Source organism: Sceloporus undulatus, chromosome 2 (genome assembly GCF_019175285.1).
Source record: "Sceloporus undulatus isolate JIND9_A2432 ecotype Alabama chromosome 2, SceUnd_v1.1, whole genome shotgun sequence".
Lineage (NCBI taxonomy): Eukaryota > Metazoa > Chordata > Lepidosauria > Squamata > Phrynosomatidae > Sceloporus > Sceloporus undulatus.
Window position 1 is genome coordinate 92,032,797 of NC_056523.1, and position 20,214 is coordinate 92,053,010.

Sequence of the window (20,214 nt, forward strand, 5' to 3'; positions counted from 1 at the left end):
TAAACTGTTAAAATATAAATATACATGAGGAAATGAAAATATGCATATAAACAAACAAAAATATGTTATTCATATACTATGTCAAGGGTGCGGCACCCACATACAGTTGTAAAGAAGGTCACAAGGGTAAAAAGTTTGAGCTTTAGGGTCACTATAAATTGAAAACAAATTAAAGATACAAAAGTCCCAAAATTATCTGGAAATGTTGTCATTTTACATTAGGTAACTTTTTTCTGTTATTATTGTAAGCCACTTTGGTTAGACTATTTACAAAGGAAAAGAAACTTATGACGATATTAATGATGATGCCGAGCACAGGCAAGTTATTTTAGATGCCTCAAGCAGAAACCCCAATGTTGTGGAATCTCCATTGCTTAGAAGCTATATCTGTTGACTAGCTGATGTCTTGCAACTATTGAAGGAACAGAAGCTCCAAAAGGTGAAAAGGTAAGAAAGAAAAAGGGTCATGGCAATGCACAAAATACTTTCAGCTGCAAACAATGCACTCCAGCACTACAAGAAAGGGTCCAGGGAAGCCAAAACTTATGTTTCCTGGCTATATAGCAACTTTAAAGAGGTATTCCCGAATGGAAAATTAGCAGCACATTTGCATGCTGATAAATATATTTATGAACCAGTTCACAATTGCATAATGAGCAAGTTATCTATATAATAAATACATTTGATTGCCTGAATTTTGGAAACTAAAATATAGTAACCCAGAAATGGGAGGAATAGATAGATTTAGGAGACAGAAAGCCAGTTCTGAAGTTGGGGGGGCGGGGACCAGCAAGAAGAGTTGGGGAGGACAAAGATAAATCGCATTGGGGTGAGGAGAATAAACTGATTTCAAACCCAAGGAAAGCTAGTAAAGACTGAATAAGCATGAGGATGGAAAGAGAGAAAGATCAGCACAAAAGAAAAAGAATTGGTGATGAAACTAATAAATGACAGCTGGGAACTGTTTTGATACAGTTACAGCTGCTGGATAAATATCTAAATAATGAGAAAACTTGCTTCCATTGAACAACATGCATGGATGTTACATTCTTAACAGAGTTGGTTGGAAAAAGCAGTTTCATTAAATCCATTAATAGCAAAATTCTCCTTTTTTTAGAGCTGGGGAACACCCATATCCCAGGTTCTAAATCCCTCATTATTAACTATGCTAGCTAGGCCTGATGGTAAATTGCAGTGCAATACTGTCTGAAGAACCACTAGTTACCCACCAGTTTTTCAGGAACAAACCCTGCCTGTGTGAAAACGCACAGTAAAGGAGAAAAAAAGGCTAATATCAATACCAGTTTGTTTCTGCACAGATTCCAAGATGTTGTTGATGGCCACTTTAGGATCTTCACCAAGTTTAATATGATTTCTTATAGTGAAGAGAAGATCAAGACTCACCAAAAGCTTGTTACCCACATTGAACAAACCTGCAGTTGAAAAACAAAACAGTTCTTACTACAGATTTTGAAAAAAGTATTCACGAGCAGAGTTCAAAATGGAAGTCTCTAGACTTTTATTTACATACACAGATATATACAGAGGTAATAAAACAAATCAGATTAGAGCAAAAGCAGATAGATTTAACATGCACACCCCAGTTTTTCATTTCTCTCCCATTTGAAGGCTAAACCTATTGGTGCCTGTTAAAAACAAGGGAGAGATACCTCTTTGCTCCTAGTTTATTTCCATCTGGTCCAGGAGGACAGGACTTTGACTGACTCCCACTACAAAGGCTGCACATAACTTCTGAGAGCTTCTTCAGGGATTGTGGCTAAAGCAAGATCTAGCTCTGAAACTTAGGGTGAATAGTTTGTTAGTACAGTCGTGCCTCCATTTTCGCGGGCTCTAATTCTTGAAAGCATATATATTCATCATTTCCTACGAGCCATTGAAAGCTTCATTTTTCATTAATATGCCCAGCACCTTTTTAAAGCATTCCAGAACACACACACACACACACACACACACACACACGGAAATTCACACATATTCAAGCCCAATTGGTTTGAATGGCTGTGTGCTACCATGTACCATTTTAACCCTCCCTGCTTGCCGGTCCCGAAAGGACCGAGACTGAGGAAAGCTAAACCTCCTAAAACCTAGTTCATTAATAGACTCTCTTACCAGTGTAGATATCAGTGAAGCTATGGAGAGCCAAGCACTGCACATTCACACACACCTTGAGCTGAGCAGTGACCACCTGCAACCGATTTGCTGTCAACAACCAGCACTCCTGAGGGCCTGCAAGAGAACTATAACAGTGGAGGGGGGAGAAGTTACTTATTGGCCACTTATTTAGGAAATGCAAGGAACATTATACATTCATCAGGCAGAACAAGGATCAAAGAAGGTTTGAAAGTAGCCACTACTGAAAACCCACACACAGCAAAGAATACTAATTCTCTCAAGTTTTCGTGAGCAAGCCTCTAAATAAGACATCTTGATAATGTATTTGAAGGGCAGGGAAGGACATAAATCTAAATTAACGCAATCAGATACTAATGCAATCTTCCACATCTCTCTCAAGAATAAGTACCAGAGTAAGTATGCTTTATACCTTTAGTATACTTGATTACCTGTACTGAATATTTTGTTTTATTCTGTATTCACTGTTTGTGTGTATGTTTTATTGTAGTTTGTATTGTACAGTCGGCCCTTCTTATACACGGATTTGTTATACATGGATTCAAGCATACACGGTTTGAAAATGTAAAAAAAAAGTATAAGTTTCCAATATCAAACCTTGATTTTCCATTTTTTATTAGGGACACCATTTTGCTTTGTCATTATATCTAATGGGACTTGAGCATACACGGAATTTGTTATACACGGGGGATCTTGGAACCAAACCCCAGCGTATAACAAGGGTCCACTGTATAACAAAGAAGTATTAACAGACCCATCTTCTTGAGATTCTGAGCATCTTCTTGAGATTCTATAATTGACATCTATGGTACTAGTGGATAAAACAGCATAGGAACACAGCAGCATGCAAATGTGCTGCTATCTGCTTCTGGTAGTTTCACTGACCAACAGTGAGCTACAAATAACTTAAACAAATATGCCATAATTATTTGTTTGCTAGAATTCTAGAAGCATGGATGGGTCTTGATAGCAAAGATAAATTTTAACCAAAGAAATATTAATAACACAAGGCATGGAGGACATGTGGTCCTTCAGACGCTTCTGAGCTGCAATGCCCATCAGCTTTGAAAGCTGTAGCCCAACAACTTCCAGAGGGCCACAAGCTGCTCACTTTCTCAATAGTGCCTTACAGCAATCGATATCATCTTTAACTTACTTTGGTCCTCCTTTGAATAAGGGACTGTTACAGAGAAGGCACTGGGATGAAGGAAATTCATAGTAGTTTGACCAAGAGGTTTGCTCAATGGTGACTGTCTCCTCATTCATGTTGGACAGGATAAGCCTGGAGCTATTGAGTTCATTAATCAGAGCAAAAACATCAGACATCTCTGATTCGTTCTCTGGGATCTGTATGACTTTGCGCAGAAGTTGCAGAGTGGATTGACGTTGGATCTCTTTTTGAGACTGGATTAGTGGTTCACTGGTGTTCAATTCAAGTGCAGGGCTAGAGGTGAGCTCCTGCAAAGAAAGTTATCATGTTACCAGTCAAAACAACTGTGAGTTTAAATCTAAATCAGAATTTACTGTTTGAAAGGTAAATTAGCTGATGTCTTATTGATGATCAAAGTAGTGTTTAGGCAGGACTATTCAAATGATCCCTGGTTCATACAGTCAAGACAGGGGCAAGAGAAAACCACACTGGAGCAACAAATCACATACACCATGAAAGTCTTCTGGTCACACTTTTGGGTAAAATGATCTGGCAAACAAGTTCCCCTTGTAACTCATTTGGAGGAGTAAAGGGATATATGCTCCTATTTCACTAGGCATCTGCCACACTGCACTAATGAAATGTATTAAATTGTTTTGCTCCTACAACTCACGGCTGTGTCCCTGTGGCGAGCTGCAGCCTCTTGAGGCTTCCATGCCCTTCTGATATCCCCTGTACAGAAGCCAATCAGATACGTGTGTATTTGGCATACGTGCAGTTTATAAACCTGTATACTCATAGTTTAATGTAGATTTTGGCACATATCAGCATAGGAATTATGTGTCAAGTAATCCTGGGATCTTTTACAGAAGTCTCAGACCATCAGTTTAAGCTACCTAGAACTGGGCATCCACTTTTACAGTTTCTTATTTAATCAGATGCAGGAAACATTTAGATACCAGTCCCTTCAGGATAAGACAACTTAAAAACAAACAAACAAGTTTCATTTATATACCGCTCATACTGCCTAAGCAGTGTCTAAGCAGTTTACAACTGTAAGTTAATTTGCCCCCACACGTCTGGGTACTCATTTTAGTGACCTCGAAAGGATGCAAGCCTGAGTCAAGCTTGAGCCCTTTGTGCGTCTTTGAACTCGCAACCTTGTGGTTTTGATGAGTGGCTGCAGTACAGGCATTTAACCACGCGCCACCAGGGCTCCTATTTTAAGATTGCATTTAATTTCTATATTGTCTTTTGAAACAGTATGTTAATATGGAGGTGTATTTTGATATGCACCCAATATGTGTGATTTCAGATTCATAATGTTTGAGGAGAGTATAACTGCTTGGGTTTTCTATCTAGCAATGGAGGCACTATATGTGGCACTGAAGTAACCGTAGTAATGAGGAAAATAGAAAATGCATACAGCTATCTCCAGTCCCTTCTAAAAAGAAGAAGAAATACCGAGTCCTGGAGATCAAGGGGAGAAAACTAAAAACCCAGGTATGTGATTCTCTCTCCTTAATAGTTTTGCAAACTGTGAACAGTTTCCCTTTTGAGATGGCTGTTCCTTAATGTTTTTCTTTTCCTATAGTTCATATCCCTGTAAGTCAGTTGTGTTAAGTGAAGAAGCAAATACTAACCCAGGCTGCATATGTTCTGCGCGAATAATGCAGTTTGTCACAGCTTTACTGTCATGTTACAGAATTTTGGGATTCAGCCAAGCTGTTGCAGAAATCCCTGTTATACCCCTAATTCCCCTGCAATTCCAGGTCCAAAAGAGATGCCTACAGCCCTTCTGTCTTGCAGCTTCCAGTTTCCTCCCACTTTTCCACCACAGTTTGTAGTGCTGTGATAGAATAGAAATTATTTGTAAAGCTTTTTGGCAGTCATCGCAGAGTTATCACAATCAGGCTGGGTTGGCAAAACACTGCCGGACTTTTTTTAAGCCACAGCACACAAACACCCTCTAATATTCAGATTTGTTGTCAGAAGCCAATAGAAACACTTGTTTCCATAATTTAGTTAGCTGCAATTCTGTGCCCACTGAGTACCAATGAACATATTTTAGTGGACCTAAACGGCAACTGCCAGTTTAATGAGAAAATGGTGTTTGCTTTGTTCTTTCTCCTGCAGATCTGCATACCTGCTATATTATTATGACTATACCTGAAAGTTCCAGCAAGAGCTCCCGCATCTTCCTCAATCTGAACTTAACAAATCAGTGAGAGCTGGAGGTTGCTCAGTGTGGCTGAGAAAAGCTACTATTTGGAGAAGGCAAAGTTAGGAAAGAAGGTCTAGACCCGGTAAAAAAATTCTGACATTTGCAAGCATGTAAATATTTTTTTTGTCCATATTAAAATCCAAGGAAATCCCATAATGCTTAACTCTGTTGCTTATCCCCTATGTTTTTAAAATGGGGTAGGGGAGCTTTGAAAAACAGTAGGATGAGTTTCCCTCAAAGAAGAAATAGCTTTGTTCTTTGAATTTTTACTTTTGGGTTGTTGTCGTCTGATTGAAGATGGAAAAATCTGATGGAAATACTAGAACCTTCAACTGTTTCTTCAGGTCCAGTTCACTGCATCAGGGTCAGGGGTTTATCACTAATCAACAAATGGATAATAGGGTAAATAGACCAAAGACTGCTTAAACTTTGCACTTGCCATCTACAGCTTTTAAATGTAGGAAATATGTATACTCATGTAAGCCTGCTAAAAATATATGCCTCATTGCCAAGCCTTCTGCTATAAACGTGTTTATGGAATTATAAAAAAGAAAGAAGCTGTGTTGATCCATAGGGATGAAAAAAAATCTAAATCACCAAATGAAGGATATCATTATTATAATCAGCCTCATACTACTTATACTACAAAATGTGTAAGTTTTTGAATACTTTAGAAGTCAATAAAGGTGCATATATTCCTTTCTTTTCCAGTGGTTTGGTGTTCATGAGATACTCTATTTTATCAATCTCTGCTGTTCATTTTGGCACTAAATTTATGGCAGACAGTGTCTTAAAATACAGTGCTACCTTGGGTACGAAATTAATTCGTTCCGCCGCTCGTTCGTAACCCGATACATTTCGCAACCCGAAAAGGCTTTCCGTAGCGCGAAAGCCGCTAGCCGCGCTTTGCGTTGATTCGCGCCGAAATAATTTGAACCGAAAAAAACATAGTATCCCGCGAACAGTTTTTTCCAATCTAACTTTTTCGTATCCCGAAATTTCGTAACGCGATCAATTCGATCCCGGGTACCAATGTATCTGTCCAAACACTTTTGGATTAACATGCTTTCTGGCCACTCTTTTACCTTTAGCATAAAGGTAAAGTCTACTTGACTTGTAACACACTATGAAAATAACTTGAAATGTCCTTTTTGTATTCACTGCATGAAGAGCACACCGTTGCATGTTCAACCTTGTAGTGTTACAAAAGGTGTACAGTCCTGGACTTGGGGGTGATTCCTCAGGCTCAATAAAGAAAGAGCAAGTGGAGTTGAAGGCAGGAGGGTCTGAAAGCTTTTCAAAAAAGGAGAAGTTTAATAACATTTTGCCTTTAAAGTTGATATACCAAGACTGTGTCCAATAACAGCTAGACTTACGTCCTCTTGTCCATCTATCCTTTTCCATAGAACTCGAAGTTATCTTCCCTGACTGCTGTGGTTCCAGACATTCCTGGTTTTTCGTAAAATCCTCCCTCGTTCAGATTATTCATTATTCCTAAGACAGTCTCCAAGAGGAGGGAGCAAGCAGCATTTGGAACTCTGCATGACCCAAGGTCAACCAAACATCGGAGGACTAACGACTGCTACTATGTGACAAGTGTTTCCCATGGTTATGCTAAGATATAATCTCTGTGGACTCTGGCCACATTGGTGTTTCTGAGCAGTGCATTGCCATTGAAGGTCTTTCAGAGGACCCAGTCTCATTTGTTCCGTCAGACTCAATAGAGAAGTTTTGCATCAGAGATCTTGTCTCATTATGTCAGACCAGCTTCACATAAGGTAGCTGGAGATATCCTTCTGGATGAGACCCCTTTGGAAGTAAGTGATGGCTACCCCTATGAAGAGCTAGTGTGGTTATTGAAGAGACTGTTGGTTAACAGTATGGATCATCAGTGGGGCCATTGCTATGACACAACCTCAGACTTCAGATGGTATCTCCGTGGTAACAGTGGTGACCAGAAGAGTAATAATCTCTCAGGGTAGCTTTTACTTTTGATTTTTGCTTACTGCCATACAGACCTATGCTATGCTGAGCCTTATACCCTCTTCCCACACCATGCAGCCTTGTGTCATGAGAAGTGGGAGGGTTCAGAGAAACATCTGGATAGTCACCATAGCCATACACAAAATGATTACTTCAGTGCTAAAATCGTCAGGATTCTTGGAGGGTACGACATGTAATCATTTCAATTCTGCTTTGGGATATAGCAATGATGTTCTCCGACCCTGCCTTGTCCCCATGAGGGAGGAGTAGCCAGCAGGGTGGCTTCAGGGTAAGTATCCTAAGTCAAGGGACCTTTGGTCTCTGCTTAGAAGGAAAAGGGAATACTAAAAAATCCACAGATCCAGAAAAAAACAACATGTACACGGGATAAGGGAAACTGAACATGTGCAATGCCACTACAGGAAGCCCGCCTTGGGTTTGTTCCTACATGTGCTTATTGGCAAATAAAATATGAGGAAATGTTACAGTGGTATTTATTTATAGGCTTGGTGTCTTGTTCTCCTAATTCATCATTGTATTGGATCCAATGAAACAAATGTCTCCTTCTATAGCTTCTTGTTGACAAAATGGCTGCTCTTGTTGACTACTGCTGTCTGTTTTCTTGAGTAATGTGTAATGTGAATTTTAGATGGTTATGTTTGTGTGTGTTATCGGGTTTGGGGAGAGAAGTGGGAATGACTGGAACATAGCAATTTCTAGCAACCTATTATGTTGTTTCTTTTCTTTTTATAGGACAGAGAAAAAGTAATTCTTCAACTCCCACTACACGTTCCTTATGCTTCCTTTGCCAGCACATTCTATTTGGAAAAACCATCATCAATCAAACTGGTCAGTAGAGAAAATGCTGATGCCATCCTTTTTGGAAAAAAGTATTATATTAATTATGTGTAACGATATACTAAGAAGCGACTAATGCCAAACAGACTACTGGTCTACTAGATTACTTATTGTCTTGTTCCACTGTTCTCCAGGTTTTCGGCTTTCTCCGCCCTATTACGTAAGCCCCTAAGATGCTACAGTTTTGAACTTGGAACGTCTGGGTGTATGTGAGATATGCTCCCAAACAGAGTCACTCCTTAGTACAGTGTAAATTTCTGCATGGACATGTTAGGCCAACTTCAGAAGAAGACCTTGAGTGTGTGTTTATTTTATAGCAGCTGGGTATCAAAATGCCTGTCCCACTGCTAGTGGCCTACTCGTGTTGCGTTCAGTCAAAAGTGCCTTTGGCTATACATCCAGGCATGTATTCTGTAACAGCTGGGCATAGCTGGGTAAAATTACCAGCTGTCATACCCCCGTTACTGTGACTGTGGTGACCTGGCAGGCCTTAGGTGATACTAGGTGAGCTCAGCTAACATAGTGCCATTCTCTGGACCTAAGGGGCAATCTAAAAGGAAGGTGGAAGGATTGCCTTGTAATTCTTTCTCCTGTTTGTTTTCTAGGAAGAAGCAATTTGTGAATAAAGCATTTATGAAGCAGTCTATCTCCTTTCATGAAATAAGCAAATATTTGTAGTTTAGTTAGTTGGTACTTCTGTTTCATATGGTATTTGTAAGTGTGTGTGCTAATGATAGTTAACTAAGCTCTTGCACTATATCTGCACAATAAAATTTGTGTATTTCTATTTTTTTACCATATAAAAAGGACCAGTAATTAGTTTACTCATATCATTTAACAAGTGATTTTGTCTTGCTGTTCTTTGGTTCTGTTGGCAACTTTTTTGCTTATGTTTTCCAGTTGTCTAGCCAGGCTAACTCATGGTTTTGCTTTTTTCTGACCATTAATTGTGAGAGAAGGCAGGATAGTACAGGCTGAGCCAGTGCTACTCTGACCCCAGTGCTCACCCAGGAACATTATCGGCATGTGCTTCTTCCTTTGCGGTGCTGTGGCTAGTACTGGGAAGCTCCCCATCACCACATGTGATGTGAAACAGGACACTTAGCTGCAACCGTTTAGCTTCTTTTTAGTCCAGCTTTTTCCCCCATAGTGCAGTTTGGGTTACTTCTGTCTGGCTTCAAGGCATGTGTCATCTAAATGCCCTGCCTCAAGCTGGCCGAAAACCTGCCTATTTTGACTTATGTGAACACGAGTTACAAATTAAATACAGTGGTACCTCGGGATACGATACCCAGGTTACGAAATTTTCGGATACGAAAAAATCCCATAGGAAAACATTGTTTCGGGTTACGAATGTTTTTTCGGGTTACGAAAAAACTTTGGTGCTTTTTTCGGCTTTTTCGCACGAATCGGGCTTTCCCATTAGCGCCTATGGCAATTCGGCTTACAAGGCTTTTCGGGTTACGAACGGTGCCACGGAACGAATTAATTTCGTAACCCGAGGCACACTGTAGTGAACATGACTCTGATTACTGATTGCAGCTCCTCTTCCCTGTCCTTAGCCGTTACCTTGATTTTATACCTGTTTGATTGGCTGTTTCATGTACTGAACAAATATATTGTCTATTCCAGATTTTCTTTCTCCATTATTGTAACCAATGTCTCTCCTTTTTATAGCTAAATATCTTGCCAGCTCATAGTTTCTTTCTTTATGTGGCAAAGCTCAAATATGGGAATCCTGTAACTTTGTGTATAAGGAAAATTCTTAGACCTAGGGCAGTCATCAAAATTAATGACAGGATGGAAATGCCTGCTCTGATGTTAGTCTGTAAAATAATGAATTCCCTTTCTTTCAGACAAACTACCTACACCCGCCGAGGGCATGGAAATTGCCCAAACCTGGTTGTACATTTACTATGTGACCAGACACAAGCCACCCAAGTGCCCCATATGTGGCAACTTCTCGGAGGAAAATGGATCCAAAAGTATGTTAAAAATTTAAACACTTCTCTCTCTCTCTTATATATATATATTGTGTGTGTGGTGTGTGTGTGTGTGTTTTGTTTGTGTTGCTTGCCAACAAACAACAGTATGTGTGTTGGTAGAAACCTGAACCTTTGTGCTTGCAAAGAAGGTAGAAGGGTGAACACTGTCTTTAAAGTCGCCAACACGAAAAAACAGAACACAAAAGGTCCTTTCTGATCAGTGTCTGCTGTACTAAAAAATTGAACATATAGGCCTGTTACAGACAGCCAAATAAAAGCTCTTCGAGTCACAGTGGGGTATGGGTGTTTCAATGATGCTTCGTCCTAAGAGTCCAGAGGTCGCACCAAAGCCACGTCCAGCCCTAAGGACTGGAAGCTGGCTGGTGTGGCTTTCTGGACTCTTAGGACGCATGCATCATTGAAAACACCATACCTGCACTGTGACTCGAAGTAGCTTTATTTTGGCTTCTGTAACAGCCATAGTGAGTCCCAGCAGCGGCCTGAACTCCCGCAAATTGGCTCCATCCCATCTTAGACGTGGCAGCATACACCTGCAGGTGCACTGAGTTGATTCTGCATGATGCTGCCATTGACTAATATGGGCTGAGCTCCCATGTTTTTTCCTTGCAGAGGTTTGGGGCAGAACCAAAGCCTGTGGATAGGAAAGGGCCACTGTATGTTTGCTATCTTCATGTAAAACCAACTAATAAAAGAAAGGAACCATTATTTTATCACTGCAGTCAGCTGAGATTGGCCTTTCTGTTATCTTTAAGTGTTGTAAGTTATTTTTATATTTTATGTTTTGTCCTGCCTTTTGGTCTAATGATGGCTTTCAAAATACTCTAAATCCCTAAGAACAAACTAACTCAAAGTACTGTTTCAAATCAAATTGGGACTCACTATGTATATATTCTTGTAACCTCAGACTGTATGTAATACTCACACTTCGGCAGATTGTTCATCTGGCTGCTTCTCTGTATGTGTTTTCAGATTGTTAGTAGTGAAAAGAACATGGGAAATGGTGCTAATATAAGATGGCATTATGGGGGAGCAGTAACTTGATTTGCTGTGTTGCTTTGCTCCTCAGATATTACTCATCTATTTATTCATTTCACTCTTGAGATCTGTCAGCCAAGCTTGAAATGAAGCATATGTGGTATTGACATCCAGGTTTTTGGTTGTTCCCCTCTCCCCTTCAGGAGAAACCGCCAAAAGGCAATCTGAACCAAGCTCAGGTATGCCTGTAAAAACACTGGGGCCCAAGAGAGATCGCAGCCCTTGCCTTGGGACGACTGTGGTTCAAGAACGTGCCTTAAATCTACACTGGAAAGCTCTGAAGCCGTCACTCAGCTTCTGAACGCAATCCCTGCTGTGGGGCAGGTCCAGGAGGCTGAGTGGGAAGAAGTTATCCTCTCTGAGGCACACATCCTTGCAAACAATGTGCAGCCAGAAGAGCAAAGACGTGCTGCTGCGGTTACTCAGCTTCAGGAGGGCGTAGCACAGTGGACCCTCCTTAGACAGAGGGAAGTGGGGCCTTGGAAATGCAACCCCCCATGAAGCAATGGATAGTGCCAATGCCTTCCAATCCAGCTTCTACATGACATCCAGTGGGGTAAGTCACTTATTGTGAGCAACTGATAGCTTTGAAATAGAACTGGAAGCATCTTGCAGTGCCAATTAACTTGGATCAAAATGGAATAGACTCGAACACTGTGAATTCTCAGATTGTTTTTGCATTCTGTGCATTCAGTGAAGTTCTTAACAGGTTTTTATCTAGTTTGCAATCAAAACAGGCTATTTTCATTGTTTCATATTGACAAACAGCATAGTAGGATTTCAAGGTGGCAACTTGCCCCTGCAGCATGTTGTTACAGTCATGGACTAAGTGGATCAGCTGCACTTCTTTTCTTTTCAGGGTGTGCTTTTGGTACTGCCTCCAAAGGGCAGGAGCAGAAGAGCAAATCAGATCCAAGCCATCCTTGCTGGCTGCTGCAGACCCATGAGGGCATTCTGCCTGCCCTGCCAGCGTAGCAAGAGAAATCAGTACAGAGCAGCCCTCTAGCAGGCCGCTATATACAAACAATGGTAAATAGCCTTCCGTTCATGTTTGTTGGGGAAATTGTATTTTCTAAATGGTAGGCCCTAACTGTTGCATTAAGAATTCGTTGACCCTGTGTGATCTTACTGCCATTTTGGGAAACTTGATTAAAAGCAAGGCTTGGAGCCTGCCTTCTTATCCATGTCAGCTTTAAGCAGATATGTGCCATATAGCTTTTAGTTCCAACGGCTCTAGTCAGTGTGAGGGAGTATTTGTTGTCGTCTGGTGCATTTGAAGGACACTGTTATCCAGTCTTGTTTCCAAACTATCAATTTCTCCCGCCCTTTTAAGAAAAGTGGGTCTATAATGGACTTGATCTCTTGAGATTGAAAATATCTTGGTACAATAAAAGGTTTGATACAATATGTCCTACATTGATTTGCTAGGTCATTATTTAAATACCTGTATTGTTAAAATTTTAAACCTTCTCTGTGTCTGTTTTCAAGAGCAAAATTCCTCTGTAGGATCTCAGACTGAAGCCTAATAATCTGAAGCAACTGGGCAGACTCCTTCAGCCCTCCAGCACTGAAGAGCACAAGGTAGTCTGTGGATTTTGTATTGATTGTTGTTCCCTTTTTTTTTGTTTTTTTGTTTTTTTGGAATTGCCTTGTAGTCATGCTGTGGAATTGATGGAACCTTTTTAGTGTGGCTTACACTGCATGTATAATTCTCTAAGCCTACTGATGTCAGATTGTGGATTCATGAAGGACCTCAGAGTCAAGAAGTTGAAAATGTTTGTCACATTCTCTTCCTTGTCTATGTAACACATGTTATACTTTTAATTTTACAATTAATAAATTGTAGGTTTTTATCCATTATGGGAGTATATGGGGCTTCCACCTAAACATTAGGAAGAACTCCTGACAGTAAGGGCTGTTTGAACAGTGGAACACATTCCCTCGGAGTGTAGTGGAGTCTCTTCCTTAGAGGTCTTTAAACAGGGCTGGATGGCCATCTGTCTGGGATGCTTTGTTGAGAGTTCCTGCCTGCAGGGGGTTGGACTAGTTGGTCCTGTGGTCTCTTCCAAACTCTATGATCCATGATTCTACCCCTCCCTCCATTTATTATCTGTCTTTCAGGTCATCCAGTGACTTCAGTCCTTGTCTCCCCATTTCTGTCTGAATCTTACATTATGTCACCTGTCCATTATGTCAAACTTCCTCTGAGACTAATCTGTGTGCCTCTAGTCTGTTCTGTGACTAGTGAACGTCTGTGTCTCTTAAGACCCATTCACACTTTGTTTTAGCTTCTACATTGATTGAAGTAGAGGAACAAAGCTTGGACTTGTTATACCACATTTCACCCTTCATGTGTGAACACAGAGATCCATATGCAGATTTTATAGTGAATAGACTCCCTGCAGATAATCCATCCATATTGCTTTGTGGGTTCAAGTGAGGAGGGCTTATTCCAATTCAAATATGCACTTGGCAGTGTTGGTTCACAGAGCACTCCGGAATAAGAAGAAAGATTAGGGGCCCGAACAGCCGGCCAAATAAAGCTGCTTCGGGTCACTTTGGACATATGCTTTTAATTGACACACACATCTTAAGAAGCCAGGGCTGTGCCAAGCTGCACTCCACTCCTTAGGACTGGAACATGGCTTGGTGTGGGCTTCCACCCTCTAGGACACATGCTTTATTTAAACAGCACATTTCCCAAAGTGGCCTGAAGCAGCTTTATTTTGGCCTGTCTGTTCGGGCTCTAGGCTTAGTTATATAAATATAATCTAATAAAAAATAGTAAATATAATATTTATAATACACACTAATTGTTTTGGGAACATACAGTATTACATTCACAGGACCGTTACTTCCAGAATTAATGTAGCCTTCTAGCAGCAAGCCCTGAGCTTGCTACTCCATTTGTTGATTACAAGCTGATTCACAATGTGATGGTGTTTAGACAATGTGCTGTTCTATCTATATTATCATGGAATGTTAATGAACAGTAAGCTGCTGCCATTAATTAAAAATGGAATATTAATATGCACATTTTTATTATTTATTATGAATTACATCAAGTTTATTATTATTAATTATTAATAAACAGTGAGATGTTGCAAAGAGACCAGAGGCTCGGTGATACATAGGGAAAGAAACTCTAATGCCTTTCAGGGAAAGTGGTGGCTGGCTAACAGTCTTACAGTGCATCTGACAGTGTTTCTCTCTTGCTTCCTTACTATCCATCTAAAGCTCCCATGGCAGCAACAAACATGTTCAACATCTCACGTCAAAGTGGTGGAGTCAAACCAGATATATTTCCTTCCTATAAAGTTATAGCTGCCACTGTACCTTGGTAAGTCTTCGGTCATTAGATAACTCCCAAAATACATACATGAGTTGTCTTGGTTTTTTGTGATTACTTATAAAGGAACATAAGCACAGATTTTCCTATGCTCCTGGAAGGCATGGACCCTTTTTTGTATAATAATAGTTGTGCATGAACTATGGCATGTCCAGGTTTTATGTTCAAGCACTTTATGAAATTTTCATGCTCTTTGTTTTAGAAGTGACACGAAACTAAGGCTTATTCAGGCTATACAGTGACCCTTGTTATATGCTGGGTTTGGTTCCAAGATCCCCCCATGGATAAACAAATCCATGGATGCTCAAGTCCCATTAAATTAATGACATGCAAAATGTGTCCTTTTAAAAAATGGAAAATCAAGTTGATATTTGAAATTTATACTTTTTTGAACATTTTAAAACCGTGGATGCTGAATCCGTGTATAAAAAAATCCGTGTTCTAAGAGGGCAGACTGTATAAAACTGGTATAACTTGCATGACCTGGAAACTCCTCTGGGTCGTGACCTTAACTGCATCATGTGTCCTTACCCCTGCTTTGATTCGCACACCTCCTATGAACTTAGGCCTGTTACAGACAGCCAAAATAAAGCTGCTTCGAGTCACAGTGGAGGTGATGTTTCAATGATGCATGCGTCCTAAGAGTCCAAAGCCACACCAAAGCCACACTCCAGTCCTTAGGGCTGGAGCATGGCTTTGGCGCGACTTCTGGATCTTAGGCTGCATGCTCATTGAAACACCATACTTCATTGTGACTCGAAGCAGCTTTATTTTGGCTGTCTTGTAAACAGGCCTTAGTTTTCTAGGTCATCTTCTGCTTTCTCTTTCTTCTTGGATATTGTCTTGACATGTTTTCTCTGCTAAGCTCTTACAACTTGATTTACTCAGAAAACAGCACAGCTTCTAGCCACGGGGCATGTGTGGTGTTTCATTTTCTTGCCTGCTGGTGGTGATAGTATGCAGTGAAATGGAAAATGACAAAGGTGTTATTTGATTTGACACTAATCCCTTATGAACTTGTTTTCCTTGGCATCCTATGGAATTTGAGTGCTTCCATTTCTCCATTTTGCCCTTCATTAAAGCCAGCATCCAGTACTCCTGTTGGGTTTTCATAAGTGTCTTCTGATTAATTGCTTGTGGTATTTAGGGTTAATCTGGAAGCATTTTAGCAAGTAGCCAACATGGCCACAATGTCATGGTTTTAGCTTCCTGATCCTCCTCTATATTGGGAGAACAGATAATGTAGTGGCTTGTTAGGTCAACATGTTTAGGTGCTGCATGTTTTTTAAAAAACAGTGGATAATTGATTGGTCTCTTTTTCCGTGTAGGATTTAGATTGGCAACATCGCTGGGCAGAGGGAAAATGTAAGAACCCTTTTGCAGTTCAATCTACACTAATCGGCACAAACCAAGGATATGTCCCAGTGTGGCTACAATCTTGCCAAAGACAGAGCTGAGAAAAACGCCAAATCCCTGGGTGAGCTGAGACTTTAAAAAAATTCCTTGTAATCAAGCTTTGACATATTTGCATTCTCTTTCCTCTTGTGGTTTTAAATATAAAGAATTTGGAGGTAACGCAAGGTAGATAACTAGGAGGGTATATGTGGTATGGGCTGCATACAGTGCTAGTTCTCCTCCATGTTATATATTTTACATATGATAGTGGTTACCTCATTTTGGATCATATGACTTGGGGCCTGATTATTTGACAGATTGTTTTCGTGCCATGTGGGCCTCCATTGCTTGGAGGGTACGTCCTTATTTGGGTCCTGTTCCATCAGATGGGACATCCGTGGCCTGTTGTCTAGTGATGTCATTCTAAATTGATTCATTGAAAACATAAGTGATGTCCAGAAGTTTACAGATGTGGCCCTCACAGCTGACTAGTGTTGTCCACTATAACTTTGCCCTTAATGCTGCTTCAACATGGTGAATCATTTGGAGTGCATCCTGGAATTCCATGCTCCATCCCCAGTGCCTCCCTTCTTGCAGATGTTTCCTTTAAAAATTTTTATTTTCTTTATTGAAACTAAAGTTCATACAAATGGATTTTATACAATACATAATTCTCTATCACGTAGGCCCTTGGTATTGTGGGGGATCAGTTCTGGACCCCCCCCCCCGCGCATACCAAAATCTGCGTATGTTCAAGTCCCATTATCCCCAATGGACCATTGGGGACAAAAGTCTCTCGCCCCCCTCCTCTCCTCCTTCCTCTTTTCCTTCCTTCCCTGCCCCCTCCCTCTGTTCCTTCCCTCCTCCCAAGTCAAAGCTTACTCCTGCTATCGCCACCATGGGAAAGGCCAGGTGGCAGTGTTGGAGGCCTCCAGCACCGCCACCTGTCCTTCCTCAGTGTCAGTGAGGAGGGGTGGAGCAGCAGTGCCAGAGCCTTCAGGCCTCCAACACCCACCTGGCCTTTCTTGTGGTGATAAGCCGGGAATGGGAGGGAAGAACAAAGGAGTGAGGCAGGGAGGAAGGAAGAAGCAAGGGAAAGAAGAGGGCGAGAAGAGAAGAGAGGAGAGGAGAGGAGGGACTTTTTGTCCCCAATGGTGGCGCGCATATATGCGTGCCATCATTGAGGACAATCTATGGCAGTGGTGGCGAACCTATGGCCTGAGCCAGGGTTGGCACTCAGAGCCCTCTCTTTGGGCACACACGCTGTCACCCCAGCACATAGTTCTCCAGAGTTTGTTACTAGAAAGCCACAGGGATGTGGCACTTTGTGATAATAAGGGTTTGGGGTGCAGTTTGGGCAATCAGTCTCTAACATTCGCCATCACTGTATATGGCTTTGTGCTGTCCACGATGCTCACTCTGCGCATGGCAAATCCACGTATAAGGGGGCCCACTGAAATCAAGATATACTATATCCGCCGCATTCCCTTCATCTACCAAGCTGTAATTTATCAAAGAAATAGATCAGATTTGTCTGGCCTGACTTATTTCACTGAAACCCATGTTGACTTTTTGTGTTATGGCATTGCCTTCTAGATGTTCACAGACTCTCTGTTTAATGATCTGCTCAAGAATCTTTCTGATATTGATGTCAGAATAATGGACAATAATTGTTGGGATCCTCTTTTTTTCCCTTTTGAAGATGGGGACAATGTTTGCCTCCTCTAGTCCGTGGCACTTCTCCTGTTCTCAGGAGTTTTCAGAGATATTGCTAGGCTCCGATATTACATTTGCTAGTTTTTTAATACCCTTGGATGTAGTTCATCTCGTCCTGGGACTTAAATTCATTTAGATTAATACTATTACTATCTCTTTACTTATTCTTACTGAAATTCCCCTATTCTGTCCTCAAATTCCCCCTATCTCTTTCCTTTCATATGAAGCCTTCCCTTCATAGCTCCAAGGTAGAGGTATAGTCTGGAACTCTGCTGTCCTTCCGTCAGATCTGAATGTTGAGGGGCCAGGATTTGTTTCTTTGCTCCCCTCCCTTCCAAAATCTCTTTCTCTGCTGAAGAGAGAAACTGGTTTTTCCCTTGAACTTTCAGAGACCTAGCAGGAAACCAGGGACATGAACCTGTCAGTGATTTTTTGTTTTGTATTTGTTAAATTCCATCTTTCAACTGAGATAGGAATGCAAATTACACCTCTCAGCTGAGACAGGAATGTGCTTTGGGACATTAGGAAGGCAGCTTGTTTTGTTTCAAGTACCTTGGCATGTTTTATTTTGTTGTCCTGAGGAGTGTTTTGCTTTTGTACTTCCTCGATACTTGTGATTGTATCCGTTGTTCGGTGACATTTAAATAGTTAGCACCACTTCTCTGGGCTGGATTCAGTTGCTACTGAAATGGCTGTTGCTGCTTCTCTGGGACTGAGTCCTGCATTCTCTGATGATTTTTATTGTTTTTGTGCCTTCAAGATGTTTCCAATTCGGTAACCCAAGGCGAATCTATCTGGGGTTTTCTTGGCATGATTTGTCAGAGGGGTTTGCCATTCCCTTCCTGAAGCTGAGAGAGTGGGACTTGCCCCAGGTCACCCATGGGTTTTCCATGGCCAAGCGGGAATCAAACTCTGGTCTCTCCCGAGTTGTAGTCACAACACTCAAACCACTATACCATATAGGCTCTGTGATTGTGGGTGGGGCATGTGTTCCCTGAGACTCGTATCTCACCCGTGGGCTTTGTTTAGCCGGGGAGGCGAACAAAAGAAATGCCGAGGCCTTAGTAATGCTGCAAACTTTACTAAAACAAAGAAGCAAACGCGTGTAACAAAACAAACTCAGTCTTCTGGTGGGGTTACCTACGTGCGTTCCCTCTCAGACTTCCGGGTCCCCCGTTCTTCCACGCCCGCCTCCGCAGCACTTCTTTTAGGGGTTCCACTTAGTTTTTTTCTTCCCCTCTGGCCTTGGCCTTACTCCCACTGCTCGCACCTCAGGTCCCACCACTCGCCAGATAAGGCCCTGACTCCTGGCGGTCTCCATCCCCCTTGTGAGGTATCTAAAGTCCCCTTCTTTCTTTGGGGTTGGGTAAAACCAACCTCCATCGCAGGCTCCTGCCCTTAACAAAGAGTGACGCCATTGCAGAGTCACCAGGCGCCTCCCCGTCCTGGGGCTCCTTGGCCTCTCCTCGCCCTTTCCCGATGCCTCGTGCATCCCAGTCTTCCGCGAACCCGGCCCCTCCTCTCGTCCACCTGTCGCCTCCACTTTATTCCCCTCCCTGGGCTTGCTTTCTCCTTCCCACAACCTCCTGGGTCCTCCCGCCCTCCAGCTCCTGGCTTCTCTCCATCAAACCCTCCCAGTGCTTGCCTCCCCCTGGCTACAGTGATACTTAAGGAATAGAACAGGCAGCTGTATTACTGTAGTTCCTCTCCCTTAGTTTCCCCTTCCCTGAGGGGCACACTGTAGTTTTAGCGGGAAGCTGTGATAATCTGAAGCAGATCTACACATATAACCCAGAATGAGACCCTCGTGTTGTGTTTTTCTACAGTTGAGTTTTGTAGGTGCCTATCTCTTTGGCTGGCTGAAGGAACATTTTTTCATTGTCTCTGCACTTCTCATATCTTTGAGTATAGAGACATGTGGCATGTAGGCATCATGGGGATTATGATTCTGTAGTCCCTGGCTGGTTTGTTAGCATTCTATTGAAACAGTTTACATAGTGATTACATAGGCCTGTTACAGACAGCCAAATAAAGCTGCTTCGATCACAGTGGAGATATGGTGTTTCAATGATGATGTGTCCTAAGAGTCCAGACTCTTCACCAAAGCCCGCCTCCAGCCCTAAGGACTGGCGCATGGCTTTGGTGTGGCTTCTGGACTCTTAGGACTGGAGCTGGCTTTGGTGTGGCTTCTGACTCTTAGGACGCCTGCATCATTGCAACCCCATATCTCCAATGTGACTCGAAAGCAGCTTTATTTTGGCTGTCTGTAACCGGCCATTAGGATATGTCATTCCATGTGAACTGGTTACCAGCTGACCTACGTATGTAAGCATTGTCAGGCACGTTC

At 41.8% G+C, this 20,214-nt stretch overlaps 1 protein-coding gene across 1 annotated transcript in view; it reads right to left on the reverse strand.

Annotated features, from left to right (window-relative positions):
* The window catches only part of HMGXB3 (HMG-box containing 3), a 52,796-nt gene that overhangs the window by 15,059 nt on the left and 17,523 nt on the right, over window positions 1-20,214 (reverse strand). The window contains exons 12-14 of the mRNA XM_042451887.1: window positions 3,308-3,609; window positions 2,131-2,258; window positions 1,302-1,433 (exon numbers count right to left, since the gene is read on the reverse strand). Coding sequence (XP_042307821.1) covers window positions 1,302-1,433; window positions 2,131-2,258; window positions 3,308-3,609 — 562 coding nt within the window. The remainder of the gene's footprint in view (window positions 1-1,301; window positions 1,434-2,130; window positions 2,259-3,307; window positions 3,610-20,214) is intronic.